At 42.5% G+C, this 21175-nt stretch overlaps 1 protein-coding gene across 1 annotated transcript; it reads left to right on the top strand.

Moving 5' to 3' along the window:
• The first annotated feature begins 10084 nt into the window (after positions 1–10084).
• On the top strand, positions 10085–20574 carry LOC133241855 (pregnancy-associated glycoprotein 1-like). The gene is made up of 9 exons (XM_061407770.1): positions 10085–10185; positions 11259–11409; positions 13955–14072; positions 14172–14290; positions 15472–15665; positions 16589–16705; positions 18384–18525; positions 18613–18711; positions 20392–20574. Exons 1-9 carry the CDS (start codon positions 10085–10087, stop codon positions 20539–20541), a joined length of 1191 nt encoding a protein of 396 aa, XP_061263754.1. The 3' UTR covers positions 20542–20574.
• Positions 20575–21175: the final 601 nt, after the last annotated feature.

Genomic DNA, 21175 nt, shown 5'->3' with positions numbered 1-21175 from the left:
TCCTGAACCCTCCTCCCTCCTCCCTACCCATATTGTAAAGTTAAAAAATAAAATAAATAAGAATGTAAATTTAAAAAGAAAAAGAAAAGATGCTTGGAATAATTTCAATTTTTTTTTTTTTAATTTACCAAGTCTAGATTTATGGCCCAGGATGTGATCTATCTTGGAGAAGGTTCTGTGTGCACTTGAGAAAAAGATGAAATTCATTGTTTTGGGGTGAAATGTCCTATAGATATTAGTTAGGTATAACAGGTCTATTGAATCATTTAAGTTTGTGTTTCCTTGTTAATTTTCCGTTTAGTTGATCTGTCCATAGGTGTGAGTGGGGTATTAAACTCTCACATTATTATTGTGGTATTGTTATTTTCCCCTTTCATACTTGTTAGTATTTGTCTTACACATTGTGGTGTTCCTATGTTGGGTCCATTTATATTTATAGTAGTTATATCCTCTTCTTGGGTTGATAGTTAGATCACTATGTATTGTCCTTATTTGTCTCTTTTCACAGCCTTTGTTTTAAAGTCTATTTTATCTGATATGAGTATTGCTACTCCTTTCTTTTGGTCTCTATTTGCATGGAATATCTTTTTCCAGCCCTTCACTTTCAGTCTGAATGTGTCCTTTGTTTCGAGGTGGTTCTCTTGTAGACAACATATATAGGGGTCTTGTTTTTGTATCTATTCAGCCAGTCTTTGTCTTTTGTTTGGGACATTCAACCCATTTACATTGTTCTCATTTCTTTTAATTCGTTTTTCTTTTTTCCTCTCTGTTTCATTGATTTCTACCATTCTATATTCTACCTCACTGATCCTATCTTCTACCTCTGTTATTCTACTCTTGGTTCCTTCCAGAATGTTTTTGGTCTTATTTATTGCATTATTCATTATATATTGACTCTTTTTATTTCTTCTAGGTCCTTGTTAAACCTTTCTTGCATCTTCTCAATCCTTGTCTCCAGGCTATTTATCTGTAATTCCTTATTGTTTTCAAGATTTTGGGTCATTTTTACTATCATTATTCAGAATTCTTTATCAGGTATATTCCCTATCTCTTCCTCCCTTGTTTGGTTTGGTGGACATTTATTCTGTTCCTTTACCTGCTGGGTATCCCTCTGCCTCTTCATCTTGTTTATATTGCTGTGTTTGTGGTTGCCTTTCCGTATTCTGGCAGTTTGTGGAGTTCTCTTTATCGTGGAATTTCCTCCCTGTGCGTGGGGTTCGACAGGTGGCTTGTCAAGGTTTCTTGGTTAGGGAAGCTTGTGTCGGTGTTCTGGGGGGTAGAGCTGGATTTCTTCTCACTGAAGTGCAATAAGTGTCCAGCAATGAGTTTTGAGATGTCAATAGTTTGGAGTGACTTTGGGCAGCCTCTGTATTGAAGCTTAAGGGTATGTTCCTGTGTTGCTGGAGAATTTGCGTGGTATGTCTTGCCTGGAACTTGTTGGCTCTTGGGTGGTGTTTGGTTTCAGTGTAGGTATGGAGGTTTTTGATGAGCTCCTGTCAATTAATGTTCCCTGGTTCAGTCAGGGGTTCTCTGGTGTTCTCAGGATTTGCACTTAAGCCTCCTGCTTCTGGTTTTCAGTCTTACTCTTACAGTAGCCTCAAGACTTCTCCATCTATACAGCACCACCAATGATAAAACATCTAGGTTAAAGATGAAAAATTTCTCCACAGTGAGGGATACCCCCTAAAAGTTCACAGAGTTACATGAGAAAGAGAAGAAGGAGGTGGGAGATAGAAGTGACCAGGAGTAGAAGGGGGGAATCAAAAGAGGCCAGAGCAAACTATCCAGTAATCACTCCTTATGTGCTTTCCACAGTCTGGATCCCTCAGAGTTGTTCACAGAGTTACACAGAGAAGAGAAGAGGGAGGATGGAGATAGAGGTGACCAGGGGGAGAAGAGGGGAAGTTAAAAAGGGAGAGAGCAAGCTAGCCAGTAATCACTTACCTATGTGTTCTCCATATTCTGGATCCCTCAGAGATGTTCACAGAGTTACACAGAGAAGAGAAGAGGGAGGAAGGAGACAGAGGTGGCCAAGGGGATAAAGGGGGGAATCAAAAGGAGAGAGACAGTTTCAGCCAGTAATCAGTTCCCTAAATGTTCTCCACAGTCCGGAACACACAAAGAGATTCACAGGGTTGGGTAGATAAGAGAAGGGGTAGGGAGGAGATACAGGTGACCTGGTGGAGAAAAAGGAGATCCAAAGGGGGAGAGAGCAATCAGGCCACTGATCTCACTCCCAAGTAAAAATCGTTGCTGAAGATTGGGTTCTTAAAGGTACAAAATTGATAACAAATACCAAAAAGCAAAGATTAAAAATCTAGAGTGGAGGTTGGATTCTCAAAAATACAATATTAAAGGAAAAAACAAAGTCACAAAATTTATTTTATATATATATATATATTTATATTTATATATGAATTTTGTTTTAAGAAATAAGGTCTTTTTTCAAACTAATAGTAGCTTATAAAAATGAAATTAAAGGAGTAGTAGAGGACTTAAAAATTTAAAAAATAAATTTAAAGAATGAAAATAGTAAAAATATATTTAGGACTTTTTCTGGTGTTGTTGTGGACAGTGTGGGGTCAGTTCACTTTCAGTTAGTTCCTTCATCCAGCTTATACTTCTAAAGATCTATAGGCCCCTTCTTATGTAGTCAGAGATAACTGCAGGGTTTTAATCTATTGCACCTGTCACTTCCAGGGTGGTTCCCTCTGTTTTAGCTTCTTCTGTTTGCTGGTCTCTTCAGTATCTAATTTCTGCCCTGATGCAAAGGGGTGGTCGTGGACAATTTTTTAGGCTCACTTGTTCAGTTGTGCTGTGGGGAAGGAGGGTCACTGCCAACAGATAACACTGGCATGTGCTCGCAGTAATTCGGTCACATTGGGTTTGCCCCCGCTCACGGCATGTATGCTTTCCCTGTCTACACTGCTCAGGCTCTAGGTTGCTCTGCCAGGAACTATCTGAGGCAGGCCCTGGGTTGCATGTACTTCCCAGGTCTAAGCCACTCAGGTCCAGGTACTCTGGTACTCCTCAAAGGTGCAGACTCAATTGGGCCTGCGTTTTGTGCCCTTCCCAGGTCCGAGCCGCTCAGCAGATCAGGTGTTTGGCAAGCGCGGTTGCTGCGACTTATCACCTCTCCCATCCATGCCGCTCAGTTTTCTGGGTGTACAATCAGCACACCTTCTCAGACGGATATTGACCGTCCAGAATCCCAAGAAATCTTGGTTAGCAAAGAAATCTTGGTTAGCAACAAAGCCTGCTTGCAGTTTGGTAGATGATGCCTCTCTGCGGCCACGATTGCCCCCTTCTGGCTCTGGCTGCCCTCGATCCCCTGTCTCTGGCAGAGGATGGGTTGGTCCGCAGCGCCTATCTCTGCTCAGTCCTTTGTTCTGTGAGCAGGTCTGGCAGTATCTTAGTTTAGGGTTTTTCCCTGGGGTAGCTATCCCAGGGTCTGGTTTGCTGTCTCAAGTTAGTTCCCTCAGATTGCCCTCGGGGTGTTCAGGCCGGGTCCTTACTCTAAGCAATGCAGCCCACACCTCCCTGCCCAGCCCCCTGTTGCTAGTGGCAGATGCAGGTGTCTGTGCAGCTTCTCCACTGGGAGTTACCATTGGGCATGTAATCTGTGCATTTAAATTTTTTACTTATTTTTCCTCCCAGTTATGTTGCCCTCTGAGGTTCCAAGGCTCTCCATAGACTCACCAGTTAGAGTGTTTCCTGGTGTTTGGTAACTTCTTTCTTTTTTAAGACTCGCTTCCCAGGACGGATCTCTGTCCCTACCTCTTTTGCCTCTCTTTTTATCTGTTACATTTTTTCCTACCTCCTTTTGAAAACAATGGGCTGCTTTTCTTGGTGCCTGATGTCCTCTGCCTGCATCAGAAATTGTTTTGTGGAATTTACTCAGTGTTCAAATGTTCTTTTGATGAATTTGTTGGGGAGAAAGTGGTCTCTCCATCCTATTCCTCCGCCATCTTAGGACTGCCCCTGAAATTACTCATAATTCCTATGAGATCAATAGGGCTCTGAAGACAAAATTGCTTTGCTAGTGGGGAATAGTAAACCTGGTCTAAAGGCTGGTTTCACCTCAGCTTAAAAAACTTTACAGCAAGCCTTCAAAATATGCAATTGTTTCCAAGAAATTAACAGCGTTTGCAAACAGTGAAAGGAATCATTTATAAAAATTAAAAAAAAAATCCAGCATCCAAAGGTAAAGTGAGCACATCAACAATCTAGGACATCCATAATACAATTTAAAACTAGGACAAGTATTTGTCTTAGTTTCATCTCAATATTGTAAGGTAATTATCCTCAGAATAAGAAAAATAAATAATTAAAAAAAAATCCAGATGTGTAAAGTAGCAAAAAAAATCCATAACGAGGGAAAAATCAATTAGCAAAAACACAAGTAAAATATATATTACATAATTAGCAGGGAAGGACATTAAAATGTATCAGTTCAGTTCACTTCAGTTGCTCAGTCATGTCCGACTCTTTGCGATCACATGAATTACAGCATGCCAGGCATCCATGTCCATCACCAACTCCCGGAATTCACTCAAACTCACATCCATCAAGTCGATGATGTCATCTAGCCATCTCATCCTCTGTCGTCCCCTACTCCTCCTGCCCCCAATCCCTCCCAGCATCAGAGTCTTTTTCAATGAGTCAACACTTCACATGAAGTGGCCAAAGTACTGGAGTTTCAGCCTCTATGTCATTCCTTCCAAAGAACACCCAGGGCTAATCTCCTTTAGAATGGACTGGTTGGATCTCCTTGCAGTCCAAGGGACTCTCAAGAGTCTTCTCCAACACCACAGTTCAAAAGCATCAATCTTCGGCGCTCAGCTTTCTTCACAGTCCGAATCTCACATCCATTCATGACCACTGGAAAAACCATAGCCTTGACTAGATGGACTTCTTTTGGAAAAGTAATGTCTCTGCTTTTGAATACGCTATCTAGGTTGGTCATAAATTTCCTTCCAAGGAGTAAGTGTCTTTTAATTTCATGGCTGCAGTCACCATCTGCAGTGATTTTGGAGCCCAGAAAAATAAAGTCTGACACTGCTTCCACTGTTTCCCCATCTATTTCCCATGAAATGATGGGACTGAATGCCATGATCTTCGTTTTCTGAATGTTGATCTTTAAGCCAACATTTTCACTCTCCTCTTTCACTTTCATCAAAGGCTTTTTAGTTCCTCTTCACTTTCTGCCATAAGGCTGGTGTCATCTGCATATCTGAGGTTATTGATATTTCTCCTGGCAATCTTGATTCCAGCTTGTTCTTCTTCCAGCCCAGCATTTCTCATAATGTACTCTGCATATAAGTTAAATAAGCACGGTAACAATATAGCCTTGATGTACTCCTTTTCCTATTTGGAATCAGTCTGTTGTTCCATGTCCAGTTCTAACTGTTGCTTCCTGACCTATATATAGGTTTCTCAAGAGGCAGGTCTGGTGGTCTGGTATTCCCATCTCTTTCAGAATTTTCCACAGTTCATTGTGATCCACACAGTCAAAGGCTTTGGCATAGACAATAAAACAGAAATAGATGTTTTTCTGGAACTCTCTTGTTTTTTTGATGATTCAGCAGATGTTGGCAATTTGATCTCTGGTTCCTCTGCCTCTTCTAAAATCAGCTTGAACATCTGGAATTTCACGGTTCACATATTGCTGAAGCCTGGCTTGGAGAATTTTGAGTATTACTTTACTAGTGTGTGAGATGAGTGCAATGGTGTAGTAGTTTGTGCATTCTTTGGCACTGCCTTTCTTTGGGATTGGAATGAAAACTGACCTTTTTACATACTGTGGCCATTGCTGAGTTTTCCAAATTTGCCTGCATATTGAGCACAGCACTTGCACAGCATCATCTTTCAGGACTTGAAATAGCTCAACTGAAATTCCTCACCTCCACTAGCTTTGTTCATAGTGATGCTTTCTAAGGCCTACTGACTGTACATTCTAGGATATCTGGCTCTGGGTGAGTGATAATCAATAATCCTATATACATGAAGCTGAAGAACATTGAGTATGTTAAATAGAGACATGTAAAATAAAAATGCAAAGACTGTGGGGAAAAAAAAACTTAATTGTGTATCAGAGAGCTTTGAAGTAACTTTAAGAGTGCTAAAATATATGTAAATGGAATCCGACAGGAAGTTAAAGACAGAAGAAGAGTGCAAAGAACTGCATAATTACTGGCTGAAAAATTTCCAGGAATGATGAAAGCTTTAAACCCCTTAACACAGAAGCTCAATTAAGTCAAGGATAAGAAATATGACAACTATACAAAGGCACATCATAATTCATGGTTTAAGAATCAACCAAAGAAATGTAACCAGAAGGAAAAACAGACACAGTAGAACAAAAAATGGGGATGACAACTGATTAGGCAAAAGAAACAATGTTAGCCAGAGGACACTGGCACCACATCTTAAATTCTGAGAGAAACATAATTGACTCATAATTCTATACCCAAGAAAAATACATATCAAAAACAAGATAAAATACTTTTTCAGACATACAACAACTGCAAGACTGCATCACCAGCAACGGACCAATGAAATTAATGTTTTTTTTTTTTTTTAAGTTTTCACGTCAGAAGGGATTTAAATCCAAGTGAAAATCTGGATCTACAGGGGGAATGAACAGTACTCAAAATGTAATATAGGGACTTCCTTGGTGGTCAAGTGGTTAAGGATCTGCTTTGCAATGCAAAGTATTTGCAAATGGCAAAGCTTTGTTCCTTTAGCAGAGAACTAAGATCCCACATGCCACTGAGAAACTAAACCTGCATGTCTCAAATAGAGTTTACATGCTGCGAGTACTGAACTTTTCCTCCTCAAATAGAGAGTCCCTACCACAAGAAAGATCCTGCATGCCACACTAAGACCCAATACAGACAAAGAAATCATAAATGAATAAATAATTTAATAATTATCTTAATTAATAATGATAGACTAGCAAGTTAAAGATGCATACCATGGATCTTAAAACTACTAAAAAAAATTACAGTTAATAAAGTGTCAAAGGATATAAAAGGGAATCAGAAAAACTACTCAGTCACAGAGAAGTCAGGGATAAAAAGAGACATGGAAAGACAGAACACGGGACAAACTGAAGATAAAGAGCAAGATGATTGAATTAAACACAACTGGAGAAGGCAATGGTACCCCACTCCAGTACTCTTACCTGGAAAATCCCATGGACAGAGGAGCCTGGTAGGCTGCAGTCCATGGGGTCGCAAAGAGTCGGATATGACTGAGCAAATTCCCTTTCACTTTTCACTTTCATGCATTGGAGAAGGAAATGGCAACCCACTCCAGTGTTCTTGCCTGGAGAATCTCAGGGACGGGGGAGCCGCAGAATCGGACACGACTGAAGCAACTTAGCAGTAGCAGTAGCAGTAGCAGAGTTAACCCCTCAGATGTGAACCCAGACTGAAGATATAACCCAGGGCCCAGACGACAGCAGATCCCCATATACTGCACTGTGCAGCTGAAACAGAGGCTTCCAGGCCTCAGAGCCCCATGTCCCTGCGCACAGAACAGCATCAAAAGTTTTTATGGAACAGTAAATCAGAAGACTTCAATTATACAAAGTACATCCTCTATTTATAAAGAAATGACATTAGAAATCAATGTTCACTGGACAGAAGAAGAAGGTGCTAGCATAGTGCAGACCTGCCCTCTTTTACAACTCTAATTCTTCTCAGGAGGGAGCAGGTAAATTGACAAGGCTTACATCTCTTCAATACTAGATATACTTGACATACATAGACAATACTAGACATTCATGTTTGATTTTCAAGGTTCAGCGTATTCTCTCTTCTCCTCTTATGCTCATCTTGGGTAACAGAGACTGCTCCTCTAAACCACAGCTCAATCACTAAACACAAATCCGGATGATATTTGCCGAGTCTTTCACATAAACCAGTGAAAACTTGTTTCCTCCTATTTTGCACTCTTGGCTCTTTTCAACCAACCATGGCTCTTGTCCTACCTCCTGGGATTCTGGTACTCTGTCATTGGTAGGCATGTTCAAATACACTGGGCCTAAATTACACCCAATGAAATTCCTATTCAGAGTGGTCATAATACACACAAAAAGGGAAAGAACAGGCAGCTCCTTACTTTCCTCTCTTTATCCTTCACTACATACATTCACTGAAAACCTGTGTAGCAAGTTTATTACATACAAACGTTCAGGTTGAAAACTTTCAAACATGTAAAAGTGCATTTGCATGTGCAATCACATCAGTTAGTTCACAGATCTGACACACATTGTCATGGGCACATCCAAGACAAGTTGATGTGTGTTTGTGTACTTTACTGTACAGAAATGTATGGAGTACAATAGTGCAGGACTTTTATTTCAAGCCTACACTGTCTGCAAGGAAGCATAAATACAGTGGTAATGTAGATGGTACTACTATTCTATTTTTAAAGGTGTGCTTAGTTGCTCAGCTGTGTCTGAATTTTCAACATATGGACTGCAGTCCACCAGACTTCTCTTGCCATGGGGATTCTCCAGACAAGAATACTGGAGTGGGTTGTCATGCCCTTTCCAGGTACTGCAAGATTAAAAATGTTTCTTTTATTGTGTTTGTTTTTTTATGTATTATTTATGTGAAAAGCATCATAAAGCTATTAAACTATAGTAATATATAGCCAATTGTCTTAATTGGCTACCTAAGTACCTTTGCTGGATTTATGAAGAAATGGGGATTTTTGAACACCCTTTTCAAATGCAACTTGTTAGTATACAGGGGACTTACTGTTCTGCTAAGATCTGTAGATCCAAAAGTGAACGCATCCCCTCCAGGTCCAAGGAAGTCACATTGTTGTTTGGGAATTCAGAGGAAACGTGAGATCTCCATAATTCTAGCCATTTCAGTCTTTTCAAAAGAACTTGATCAGGACAAACAAATACTAAAGTAGAAATAGTCATTGTGTTTCTACCCACTTCTAGAAAATGTTGCTAAGTTCTCAATACTGGATCTTGTAATGCTGGTGGACTAGATGGATAAGTGATGTGAACAGAAATAAAGAAGGTGAGACAGGTAGGTCAGAATATAAGGTAACAAAGACAAGGTATTCAGAAGCTGAAGAATTGAGAGAAATTTGGACCTGTGTTGGAAAAGTAAGTTTCAAACCAAATTGGGTCATGTGGTATGTGTAATCCTCACTTCAGTCCTTAGAAGATCTGTACTGACCAATCTGCCTCTATTTTCTGGAGCACAGTTCATATCCATCTAGCTGTTTCTCATTGCTGCTCCTTCCCCCTGGCTCCCAGACTTTGCCCAGCTGTTCAGGCTATTCCATCCTTTTTTGTTTGTTTGTTTTTGTTCTTTAAGGCAAGCGCTGCAGGCTACCTACACAATGATGTATTCTCTAGTTCTCTTTCAAAACTGAAAATAGTTTGTTATATAAATATAAGCCCAGTAGCCACAGGATTGCACTGCCTACCCACCCATGCTCTTAGTCATGACTGGTGACTTAGAGATGCAAGCAGATCTGTAAGAGGGACTTCTTGGAAGACTGCTTTCAAGGAGCTGATTCAGCTGAGAGATGAGACTCTTCCCTTCCCCACCTACTTCCTAAATGTTGTCTGGATTTTTGTTGTGATGGCTGGAACTCCTGCAGTTGTACTGGACAATCATGTAACCTTGGAGATGGATAGCACCCAAGCTCTGGCTGGTCCACCTCCAGCTTTTCTCCTCTCCAATAAAAACAGCAATGCATATCTCATGAAGTGGCTAGAAGGTGACATGAAACCACAAGTGTCTAGCATGGCCCCTAGTATCCATTTTCATGATGTTCTTAGCAGTTTTTCTCCAAGTAGGCAAGGTTCTCTGTCTTCTTAGATGTACACGCAGATCAGTTTGATTTTCCAGCAAAGCTTCAAAGAAGAGATTACACTTCAATTCTCTGTATTCTGAAAAGCTTCAAAGGTCACTCGCCAAGGACACTGATGAAGGTAAAGATTTTATCGAGACCTTTGTGTTTTTCTCAGATCTTTTAGTGGCCTAAAGGGGAAAACTAGGGTAAGTCAGAGCATATATAACTAGGGGCTCCTGGTCACCACTACATGCTAAAAACCCAAACTTCCCTGAGTACTTGGAGCCAGGAAAGAAACATGAATTGGCTTGTGCTCCTTGGGCTGGTGGCCTTCTCAGAATGCATAGTCAAGTATGTATGGGGACTGTAAGTCACATCATATTCCTTTCTCGGATTTTTGTTTTCATCTGATTATTCTTCCAGCCATCAGGTTTAGAAGGGAATGGAATATTTCCCTAAGAGTCTTAAAGTTCAACTCTTTCTTATTGATAAGTAACTTGCTAGAGGAACTGTGGATCCCAAGGTCTTGGTGTAGATTTGGGTCGCACAGCTCTTGGGGTCCAGTCATGTCGTGACCTATTGAAAATGCAACTCCTTGCAATTGTTCAGTGCATAGTCTATGCAGATGTCAATGTGGTCCTGTGGAATAGCACTTTTCTACATTTTATTCAATATGTCCTCTTTTTTCCCTGTCTATTTCAGTGTGTATATGCCCATGTCTGCATCTCGGTATAACTATCATTTATCTCTCCATCTCTTTGGAAGTCACTGGGAGTGTATTTCTCTTTGTGTGGTTTTCTTTTAATTTTTCATTTGACTCTTACTTCCTTTTCAAGCCTCAGAATTTCCCTTACTTATTCCCTATATCTTGGATTTATCTTTCAACTCTCTCTTCTCTTTCAACTTGGAGAAAAACACTCTTTTACACTTTATATTGGACAAGCAGTGTGAACACAGTCAACTCAGAAAACTCTTGCATTTCAAATTGCTCCCTTGTAAAAGAGGATAAAAGTCCCCCTTCTACATCTTTCCTTGAGGTTCTATGAGAAGGAATGAGTGAGATGGCAACAGCAATGTTAATGGCTGTCATTGTTGAGACTTCATATTTATCAGATACCTTATATCCATCACTTCACTTATCCCCTAGATATTTTATTTGGAGGGTTTGTATCATTACATTCCACCATTTTACCGAAGGGGTGACTGAGACACCACATGGTCATATGGCTTACCCAAGACTACAGAACAGAACCTGTATTCAAATATATGTCTTTGCCATGGTATATGCATAAAATTCCGATAATAATGCACTTCATAAAAATGATTAGAAAATACACAGGGAAATTACAATAACAGTTATACCTTAACACTGACAGCTAATTGTAGCATCTTCTTTGTTTTCTTTGTCAAATGCTCTGTGAAAGAATACCTCTAAGGAGAGTGAAGACCATGAGAAATACCATCAGTGGAAAAAACATGCTGAACAATTTCCTGAAGGAGCATGCTTACAGACTGTCCCATATTTCTTTTCGTGGCTCAAATCTAACTAGTCACCCGCTGAGAAACATCAGGGATGTGAGTATTTTGGGAGGATGGTGCCCCACAGCGCCCCCTGGTGCTCTAGCTTAGCACTGAGGCTCATCTGGAGGTGTCAGGTGGGATGTTGGGGTTGGGGTACCTGCAGGAGGCAAAGACACTGGAAAACAGAGACCCCACCCAGAGGAGAAGGCACTCTCATCCTCAACTGTTGGTCTTTGTGATTGGGCCTCGCAATTACCAGGTGGCAGGTAAACATCCATTTATGTGTCAAAGATGTGTCATTAGTTTGCGGGTGATTGTTCCTTCTGAACTAAGTGAGCCACTCAGTTACAGATAAAGAGTGAACCATCATTTATCAAAAGGCAGAACCAACTGCAAAGCAATTGTGAATCTCCAGGTAGAGTAATTCAGTTTCCACAGATGCAAGAACCACAGCAGTAAAAAGTTACTGAACCTGTATTCTGAGTACGGCCATAAGAATCCCTGTGGTTTCTGTTTTTAGATTAGAAAAAGGGCTTACTTTTTCTTCAGGATGTCTTAAAAAATGCCCAGGCTAGCCTGAGACATAAGGAAAGAGTAAACACATGTCAAATTAGAGGGTCAACTGTGTGCTGTTGATTGGATGTGGTCTGAGTTTAGAGGGAGTGGCTGGCATTGGTCAAGGACCTGCTAAAGAAGCGAGTGCTAAGGCTGAATTTGAAGAGACTACAGAGCTTCTCAAATGAAGGCACCAGGAGTTCCTTGGGTGTCCAGCGGTCCTGGATGCCCCGTGGTTATGTCTCTGGGCTTCCCATGCAGGAGGTACCACTTCAAAGCCTGTTCATAGAGTCAATATCCTGCATACAGTGTAGCACAGGAAAAATATATCAAATGCAGATACCTCTGTGACCAAAGTCTGTGAGCTGCACGGTGGTTAGAAAGTCATCTCAAGAGATATGTGCTTGTGATGGGTCTGCCAAGATTTTCTATTTCTTCCTTGTTCAGTTTTGGAAAGTTGTACTTTTCTAAGAATTTGTCCATTTCTTCTACACTGTCCATTTTATTAGCATATAATTGCTGATAGTAGTCTCTTATGATCCTTTGTATTTCTGTGTTGTCTGTTGTGATCTCTCCATTTTCATTTCTAATTTTATTGATTTGATTTTTCTCCCTTTGTTTCTTGATGAGTCTGTCTAATGGTTTGTCAATTTTATTTATCCTTTCAAAGAACCAGCTTTTGGATTTGTTGATTTTTGCTATGATCTCTTTTGTTTCTTTGCATTTATTTCTGCCCTAATTTTTAAGATTTCTTTCCTTCTACTAACCCTGGTGTTCTTCATTTCTTCCTTTTCTAGTTGCTTTAGATGTAGAATTAGGTTATTTATGTGACTTTTTTCTTGTTTCTTGAGTTACGCCTGTATTGCTATGAACTTTCCCCTTAGGACTGCTTTTACAGTGTCCCACAGGTTTTGGGTTGTTGTGTTTTCATTATCATTCGTTTCTACGCAGATTTTGATTTCTTTTTTGATTTCTTCTGTGATTTGTTGGTTATTCAGCAGCGTGTTGTTCAGCCTCCATATGTTGGAATTTTTAATAGTTTTTCTCCTGTAATTGAGATCTAATCTTACTGCATTGTGGTCAGAAAAGAGAGAAATGCAAATCAAAACCACTATGAGGTACCATTTCATGCCAGTCAGAATGGCTGTGATCCAAAAGTCTACAAGTAATAAATGCTGGAGAGGATGTGGAGAAAAGGGAACCCTCTTACACTGTTGGTGGGAATGCAAACTAGTACAGCCACTGTGGAGAATAGTGCGGAGATTCCTTAAAAAACTGGAAATAGAACTGCCTTATGATCCAGCAATCCCACTGCTGGGCATACACACTGAGGAAACCAGAATTGAAAGAGACATGTGTACCCCAATGTTCATTGAAGCACTGTTTATAATAGCCAGAACATGGAAGCAACCTAGATGTCCATCAGCAGATGAACGGCTAAGAAAGCTGTGGTACATATACACAATGGAGTATTACTCAGCCATTAAAAAGAACATTTGAATCAGTTCTAATGAGGTGGATGAAACTGGAGCCTATTATACAGACTGAAGTAAGCCAGAAAGAAAAACACCAATACAGTATACTAACGCATATATATGGAATTTAGAAAGATGGTAATGATAACCCTGTATATGAGACATCAAAAGAGACACTGATGTATAGAACAGTCTTTTGGACTCTGTGGGAGAGGAAGAGAGTGGGATGATTTGGGAGAATGGCATTTAAATATGTATAATATCATATATGAAATGAGTTGCCAGTCCAGATTCAATGCACGATACTGGATGCTTGGGGCTGGTGCACTGGGACAACCTAGAGGGATGGTATGTGAAGGGAGGAGAGGAGGGTTCAGTATGGGGAACACATGTATGTGGCAGATTCATTTCAATATAAGGCAGAACCAATACAATATTGTAAAGTTTAAAAATAAAATTAAATTAAAAAAAAAGAGAGAGAGAGAGATTAGACACCCAGAGGGAGGCATCAGTTTGGGAATAAAAGGTAGCCAGTTCTGCACTAACCCACTCCTTCCTTCTCCCTGTAGTTGTTCTATGTGGGTAACATCACCATTGGAACACCCCCTCAGAAATTCCAGGTTATCTTTGATACAGGCTCATTTTTCTTGTGGGTGCCCTCCATCTTTTGCAACAGTTCAACCTGTTGTGAGTACAGACACCCCCATACCCGGACCATCTTTCACTTGCCATGCCACCCTGTTTCCACCCTTGGCACCTGATGACACTCATCTCTTGTGTCTGCAGCTACACACATTAGGTTCAGACATCTTCAGTCTTCCACCTTCCAGCTTATCAATAAGACCTTCAGCATCATCTACGGATCTGGGAGAATTAAAGGAGTTGTTGTTCATGACACAGTTCAGGTAAGAATGTAACAAATGCTGAGTCAGGACTGGCTATGGAGTGGTCACTGCTTGAAAAACAGATGCAGGACCATCTGGCAGGACCCTTCCTAGCCTAACTCCCATAGATATTGTCCATCTTATCCACAGGATCATGTCTCTGGGGAGGTAGTGCCCCTGTTGACACAGGAGCAAACAAATTAGCTAACCCAGAGAGTGGCTTGAGGTGTGGACTTGCAGCTCCTCTGCCCATGAGCAGTTCAAGGTTCATTTTGCGAGGAGCGAGAAGAAGGGATAAAAGCACCCACTTTTATATTCACTGAATATTACAGGCACTTTCAGGTGATAACTGGTTTAATCCTGCAATAACCCCACACAGCAGTTACTCTGATTAGCTCATGAGACATATGAGGAAACTGAGGTGCAGACAGCAAGGGTCTTGCTGAGGGCACACATGTGGTAAGTGGTGGAGTTAGGCTGCCATTTCAGGACTGAAGTTGCTGTTGGGTGTTTGGGGACAGGATAAAACTAATCTGGGGATCCTGGGGGCAGTCAAGGGCTTCATGTATCCAGAGTGGGAAATGAGGCTCTGAGAAGTCAAGGGGCCTGATAAATGAGTTCTCACTCCAGACGACCCTTGAGAGTCTAAGAAACCTATGGCTTGCCTCCCCCAAAATACTGAGTAGTTCCCCTCTTTCTCTTTCTTTGTCATACACACTCAAGAAATATACACATATCTCCAAAAGTGAATTCCCCAGGCAGTAATTTCACAGAACCGTGCAAGCAAGATTGTGTTTTTGGCTTCTGCCTTCCTCGACAGATGCAGAATCCACAGTACATTACAGAGAATGCAGTCCATTCCTGTCATTAGGTCACAGTGATGCCAAAGAGAAGGCTATCTTGCTCCTGATTGCTTTGTCTCTAAGGTGGTACCAATGAGACATGGCCTGACTCTTGGTTGCCTCACCTGGACGGACTTGACTCACCTAGGTGGTGTTTTTCAGAGGGGCAGATGTTTTAAAATTCACAACCTCTCTAAAATGGAACCCAAATTCCCCTCCCAACTTGATCTACCATCTCTGGGACACGGAACACAGATGCCAGCCTCAGTTCTTCTTTGAGGATCTAATGACAATGCACCCCAGCCCAGTCTTAGCCCCACTTGATGTATCTGTAAGTGGGAACACTCTTCTCTCCCACAGATTGGGGATCTTGTAAGTACTGACCAGCCATTAGGTCTATGCATGGAAGAATCTGGTTTTGAGGGCGTAAGTTTTGATGGCATCTTGGGCTTGAGCTACCGCAACATATCCTTCTCTGGAGTCATCCCCATCTTTTACAAGCTGAAGAATGAAGGTGCCATTTCTGAGCCTGTTTTTGCCTTCTACTTGAGCAAGTAAGTCTGAGATGGGCAATCCCTTTCTCCAAATTAGCTGTAAATGCTTTCAGGTGCATGAAAATTATAGAATACTTGATAAAGAAATATCCTGAGAGATAATCTAACCCAGGATAACTATGGCCCCAGGCCCCAACTGGCTTCACCGTGGCTTTAATAAATAAAATTTTATTGGAACACAACCCTACTCCTGGGCTCAAGACCAGTAACATGGTCTAGGGGAGTGAGTGAGGAGGAAGGCTAATGGAAGGAAACAGGAAATAAGTTGAAGGAAAAGGTATTATTTGCCTATGAATTTGATAAGGAAGGAAGGAGAAGGATGGTGGATATCTTTATTTCTTCATTAGAATTACACTGGGAGCCCAGGACCAGCTACCCAATTTGTAGGAGCAAGTGAGAAGTGAAAGTGTGGGACACAAAAGTGTGGGACCCATTGTTCAAGAAATATTAGGCATTTCAAGACAGGGAGAGCAGAGGTGGGGTCCCTTCTGAGTGTGGGGCCCTTTGGACAGTAGAGGTCACAGGCCAGTGGAGCCAACTCTGGGTGAACTGAACCCACACCCTTAGAAACCCCAGGCCTTGATTTTCCTGAAAAATGACAAGGTGGACAAGGGGAAACCAAAACACTTCAGCACCGTGTCCTCTGACGGTGTCTGAGCACTCATGTCACTGGAGGTCCAGGGAGTCTTCAGAAGACATAGTAGATGGAGCCCAGCCAAGTGATTCAGCTTCTAACCTCCTCTGTGTCACTTACTAGCCAGTAACAGACCTCTGTCTGGATCTCACTCTCTCCTAGATGCTATTTCTGCATCTGTACATGGAGACCTTATTAGAGCCTTGATGGGTGGACAAGCGCAGCTCTCAGACAGTGCTGCTGTTACTGTCCTCCAAGGATCGCCGCCCCCCCTCACTTCTCTCTACAGAGACAAACAGGAGGGCAGTGTGGTGATGTTTGGTGGGGTGGACCACCGCTACTATGATGGAGAGCTCAACTGGGTACCATTGATCAAAGCAGGTGACTGGAGTGTACACATGGACCGGTAAGCCTCTCCATCTGAGGGTCAGCCCAAGTGATGCTCCCACTACTGTACATGGACACAGGCAGACACACAAATGCATTCTCAGACACACAGTCACACAGACATATACACCACCTTCAACAACACAGACACACAGACATATGGAAACACACAAGCAGACACATATAAACATACACAGAGACACATAAAAACATGCATAGCTAGTCAGAGACACACAAGCACACACAGAGACACATACAAACACACATACAAACAAACACACAAGCCCATAGATACACAAACAACCCATGGGTTCATAATCCCCAGGCCTTCTGAGAAAGGTTCTGACCAGGGTCCTAAAAGGGTCCAGAGAGGTCTGTGCAGCTAGGAGAGGGCTGCACCCACTGCCCTTTGAGGTGGGGAGCATGGTTAGAGGACTCTACAGTGTGTTGAACAGAGAATCAGGGAGAATTTCACCAGCCTGAACAGAGTTATGATAAGATGACCGACTGTCCAGGGCTACCTAGGACATAGGAAGTTCTCAGTACAGATAAATGTCAGTTTAAAAACAGGGACAGTGAGAAAATGGGGAAAACTGGTCTTCTTAGGGAGCAGCTACCCATCAGTGGAGAGAGGTGGGCTGCAGTCTTAAGATGTGAAAGCAAATAATAAAAAGGACACCCCACATTCTTGGGCACACAGTGGGACAGGGTCTATAACAGAGAATCAGGAAGGTGGGATCCAGGAGCGACCTGAGGACAAGAGGCATAATTGATAGGATTCTGTGTGATACCCTCAGACAAAAGCTGAACTATCCTTTGGAGTTTCTGTGGCCTAGTCATGTATTTCCTTGCCAGGGTCTCAGGGCGTGAGCTGGTTGTAGGAGCAGTGCTGGGAGACACCCTCTCCCAGAGGAGCCCCTCTCTCCCACTACTATGAGAATCTCACGCCCCTATGAATTTCCATCTTCACTCTGTGTGCGACCTGTTATTTGTTCCCCATCAGATACAGCTCTCTGGATATTTCTTATTGTTTTCTCAGTCTTCATTAACTCAATGAACAGACAAGCACTGGGCGTCCACTGTGTGTCAGGCACTTTAGGGAACCAAGGAGAATAAAACTCATTCTCACATCTAAGAAGGCAGATGTACATGAAGTGACTCGCCCACATACTGAATTGTGACTTTGGTACATGTTAGACACGAGGAGGAGAAGGCAATGGCAACCCACTCCAGTACTTTGCCTGGAAAATCCCAGGGACAGCTGAGCCTGGTGGGCTGCCCTCTATGAGGTCCCACAGAGTTGGACATGACTGAAGTCAGTTAGCAGCAGCAGTAGCACACATGAGGAGGGTTCTACAGAGAGCAACCAAGATACAAGACTAATAAACACCGAGGGAAAGACTTCACGAAAATAATACAATTAAAGTGTAATCTGGAAGAGGAGAAGAAATTTGCTAGTCAAAGGGGAGTGGAGTCTTCTAGGAAGGAAGATCAGCTTGTGTCAAGGTACAAAAGATCCTGGTGTGTTCAAGTACTGCATTCGAGGATGTCAAGAAAGGTGCTGTGTCAAGATTAAAGGAAAAGAGGGCAAGAGATGAAGGGGATTTATCTCTCTATTTATGAGACAGTAGGGAAGGGGACAACTCTGGAGAGACTCACAGTGACCTTGATGCCCACTTTCTTCCATTGTCTCTCAGCATCTCCATGGAAAGAAAGATTATTGCTTGCTCTGACGGCTGCAAGGCCCTTGTGGACACTGGGACATCAGATATCGCAGGCCCAAGAAGACTGGTCAATAACATACAGAAGCTCATCGGTGACACACCACGGGGTTCCGAGGTGAAGGGTCATGCCCCAGGGTCACTCCCAGTCTCCACACACAACAAGGATCTCCAGGGCCAACCTCTCACCCTCTCTCTCTAACAGTACTACATTTCATGTTCTGCTGTCAATACCCTGCCCTCTATTATCTTCACCATCAATGGCATCAACTACCCAGTGCCAGCTCGAGCCTACATCCTCAAGGTGAGGGGACAATACTGAGGGTTGGTTCTCAAACTGGAATTTGCAGGAACCCATGGGCCGCTGCTGGGAGGAGGGCGCCCTCTGGAGGCCATGTCACACCATTGCAGATGCTGCTGAGCCCTGTGCCTGGGCCAGTACCTCCCACAAAACCGGTAACTTGAGAAGTAAGGGCTGTGTGGGACACTGATATTCCTGAAATAAATGTGGAGATGCCATACCATATGGCATGGTGGGAGTCACAAGGAGAGGGGAACACTAAGGTTGTCAGTCCTCAAAGAGCTTCAATTCAATCTGAACACATAGGTGCATGAACATGAAAGTCAGCTCTAGCAGTCCCTGAAATAGGCCATGTTACAAGGAGAATGGCTGGGGACAGTCCCAGTGTGATGTCCCAGCATAAGTTAACAGTGTCCCTTCCCTTCTCAAACTTCTCCTGGTTTGGATGATAAATTGCATGGTCAGCCTAGCTCTTGGCTGCATCTTCCCATTGCTCTGGCCAGGTGCCTCCTTTGTGAGTTGGGGTACCTATTCCCTCTGTGGGGAGGTTGGGCCCTAAGTTGAATAAATGGTGCACAGTGACTGCTCAGCCCCGGCACAGGGTGGAGGCTTCATGTCAGCTCCCTACGACAGTTCAGAGCAGGCTGAAGGGCTCAAAGAAGGCTTTGAGGAAGAGGGAATTTCAGGAATTCTAAAACCACAAACTCATTAAGCCTAGGGAGTTTTGCTTGGTTCTAAGCAAAACTGTACTGGATTCCATGCAAATGGCATCTCAAGGTGGTCTGCACTGGGTCACTGGGGACTTACTCGGGGTAATGAGGGCTATAGACTGACCAGTGGGGATGGGGAACCAGAGTACATTACCCACCCAAGCCTGGAGTGGCCAAAGAGGATGAGTGTGGGCCGAAGGAGGCTTCTCAGAGTTCCTGAGTTAAGTCTTCAAGAACTGTTGTGGGCACTGCTCTATTTAACATGGATAACCAACAATGAGTTATTTTGTAGCACAGGGAACTCCCCTCAGTTATATGACAGCCTGGATAGGAGGGGTGTCCTTGGGACCAGGATACCTGGATACACATGGTTGAGTCCGTACTGTCCACCTGAAACTCAGAATATTGTTAATGAGTTATACTCCAATACAAAAAACTTTTTAAATAAAGTATGGATTGTGGGGATGCAGGAGGAGAACCAGCATTCTCTGCAGAGAAAACAAGGAGCAGGAGTCAAAAGAAAAGAAACAGGGAGTGAGGGGAACTATGGACACACTTGTTCTTTTCTAATTATATTGAAGTGTGGCTAATCTTCAGTGTTGCATTAAGTTCTGCTGCACAACAATGTGACTCAGTTATACACATAAAAAATATATTTTTCTTATTCTTTTTCATGTGGCTTATCACTGAATATTGAATATAGTTCCTTATGGTCTACAGTAGGACTTTGTTGTTTTTCTTCCTTTGTTTCCCCAACTCCCAGTCCTCCATTCACCACACCCTTCCTCATGACAACCTCATGTCTTGGCGCTCTTTGCTTTTGGATTAACTCTCACATCCCCTGCTGCTGAGAAAACCCCTTGATACTTACCAAAAGAGGGAAATAAAACAAAGAATTGTGCTGGGTCTGGATATTGGGGGAAGTCACTCCTAAGGGCTCATGCTGATTGGTGTGTGTCTCTGACTCCCCCAGGATTCTAGAGGCCGCTGCTATACCACCTTTAGAGAGCACCGATTCAGTTCATCTACAGAGACCTGGATCCTGGGTGCTGTCTTCCTAAGGCTGTATTTCTCAGTCTTTGATCAAGGAAATGACAGGATTGGCCTGGCACCAGCAGTGTAAATGCTTGGAGTGGTTCAGGAATCAGTAAAGCACTCCTAACACACATTCACTCACACTTTAGGCACTCCTGCCCAGGATGCTGGTAAACTGTATTTGGTGGTCTGTACACCCTATTCTCAGTAAAGAATAAAGGGTTTCACTCTTAATGGTGCTGAAACAAATGGCTGCCTCTGTGTCTGGGAATGAAGGATCTAGAACCAAGTCTGAATCAAAATTGAGAGAAGCCTTACTCCAACTGGCTTCAAGAAAAACGGAGACTCACTGAAATTATTCTGGGAATCTAAGATACAAGAATCAGAGCAAATACAAAGATCTCAGTGACTAGTCCCAAGAAAGCAGAAGTCATCAATTCTTTCACCTTCACTCTTTCCCTTCAGTTTACTTTGATGGTCTTAGCCTGGCAACTTTTTTCCTTAAGGCTTCTACATCTAGTGAGGGAATCCAAGCTACCTGCCCTAGGGTTTTAAATCCCGAAAGCATCACCTAGTAAGGAAAGAAATTGCAGACATCAGAGTTCAAGGGTGTTCTCTGAATGACTCACCTCAGATCACATGTACACCCCTAGATCAGTCATCCTGGCAGAGACATGGGGTCTTATGTCTGGCTTTACACGGTCTTGGTCCTGACTTAGCAG

This window comes from Bos javanicus, chromosome 29 (genome assembly GCF_032452875.1).
Source record: "Bos javanicus breed banteng chromosome 29, ARS-OSU_banteng_1.0, whole genome shotgun sequence".
NCBI classification, from domain to species: domain Eukaryota; kingdom Metazoa; phylum Chordata; class Mammalia; order Artiodactyla; family Bovidae; genus Bos; species Bos javanicus.
The sequence above is the reverse complement of the archived record's forward strand: the minus strand, read 5'-3'. Positions and strand labels throughout refer to the sequence as shown.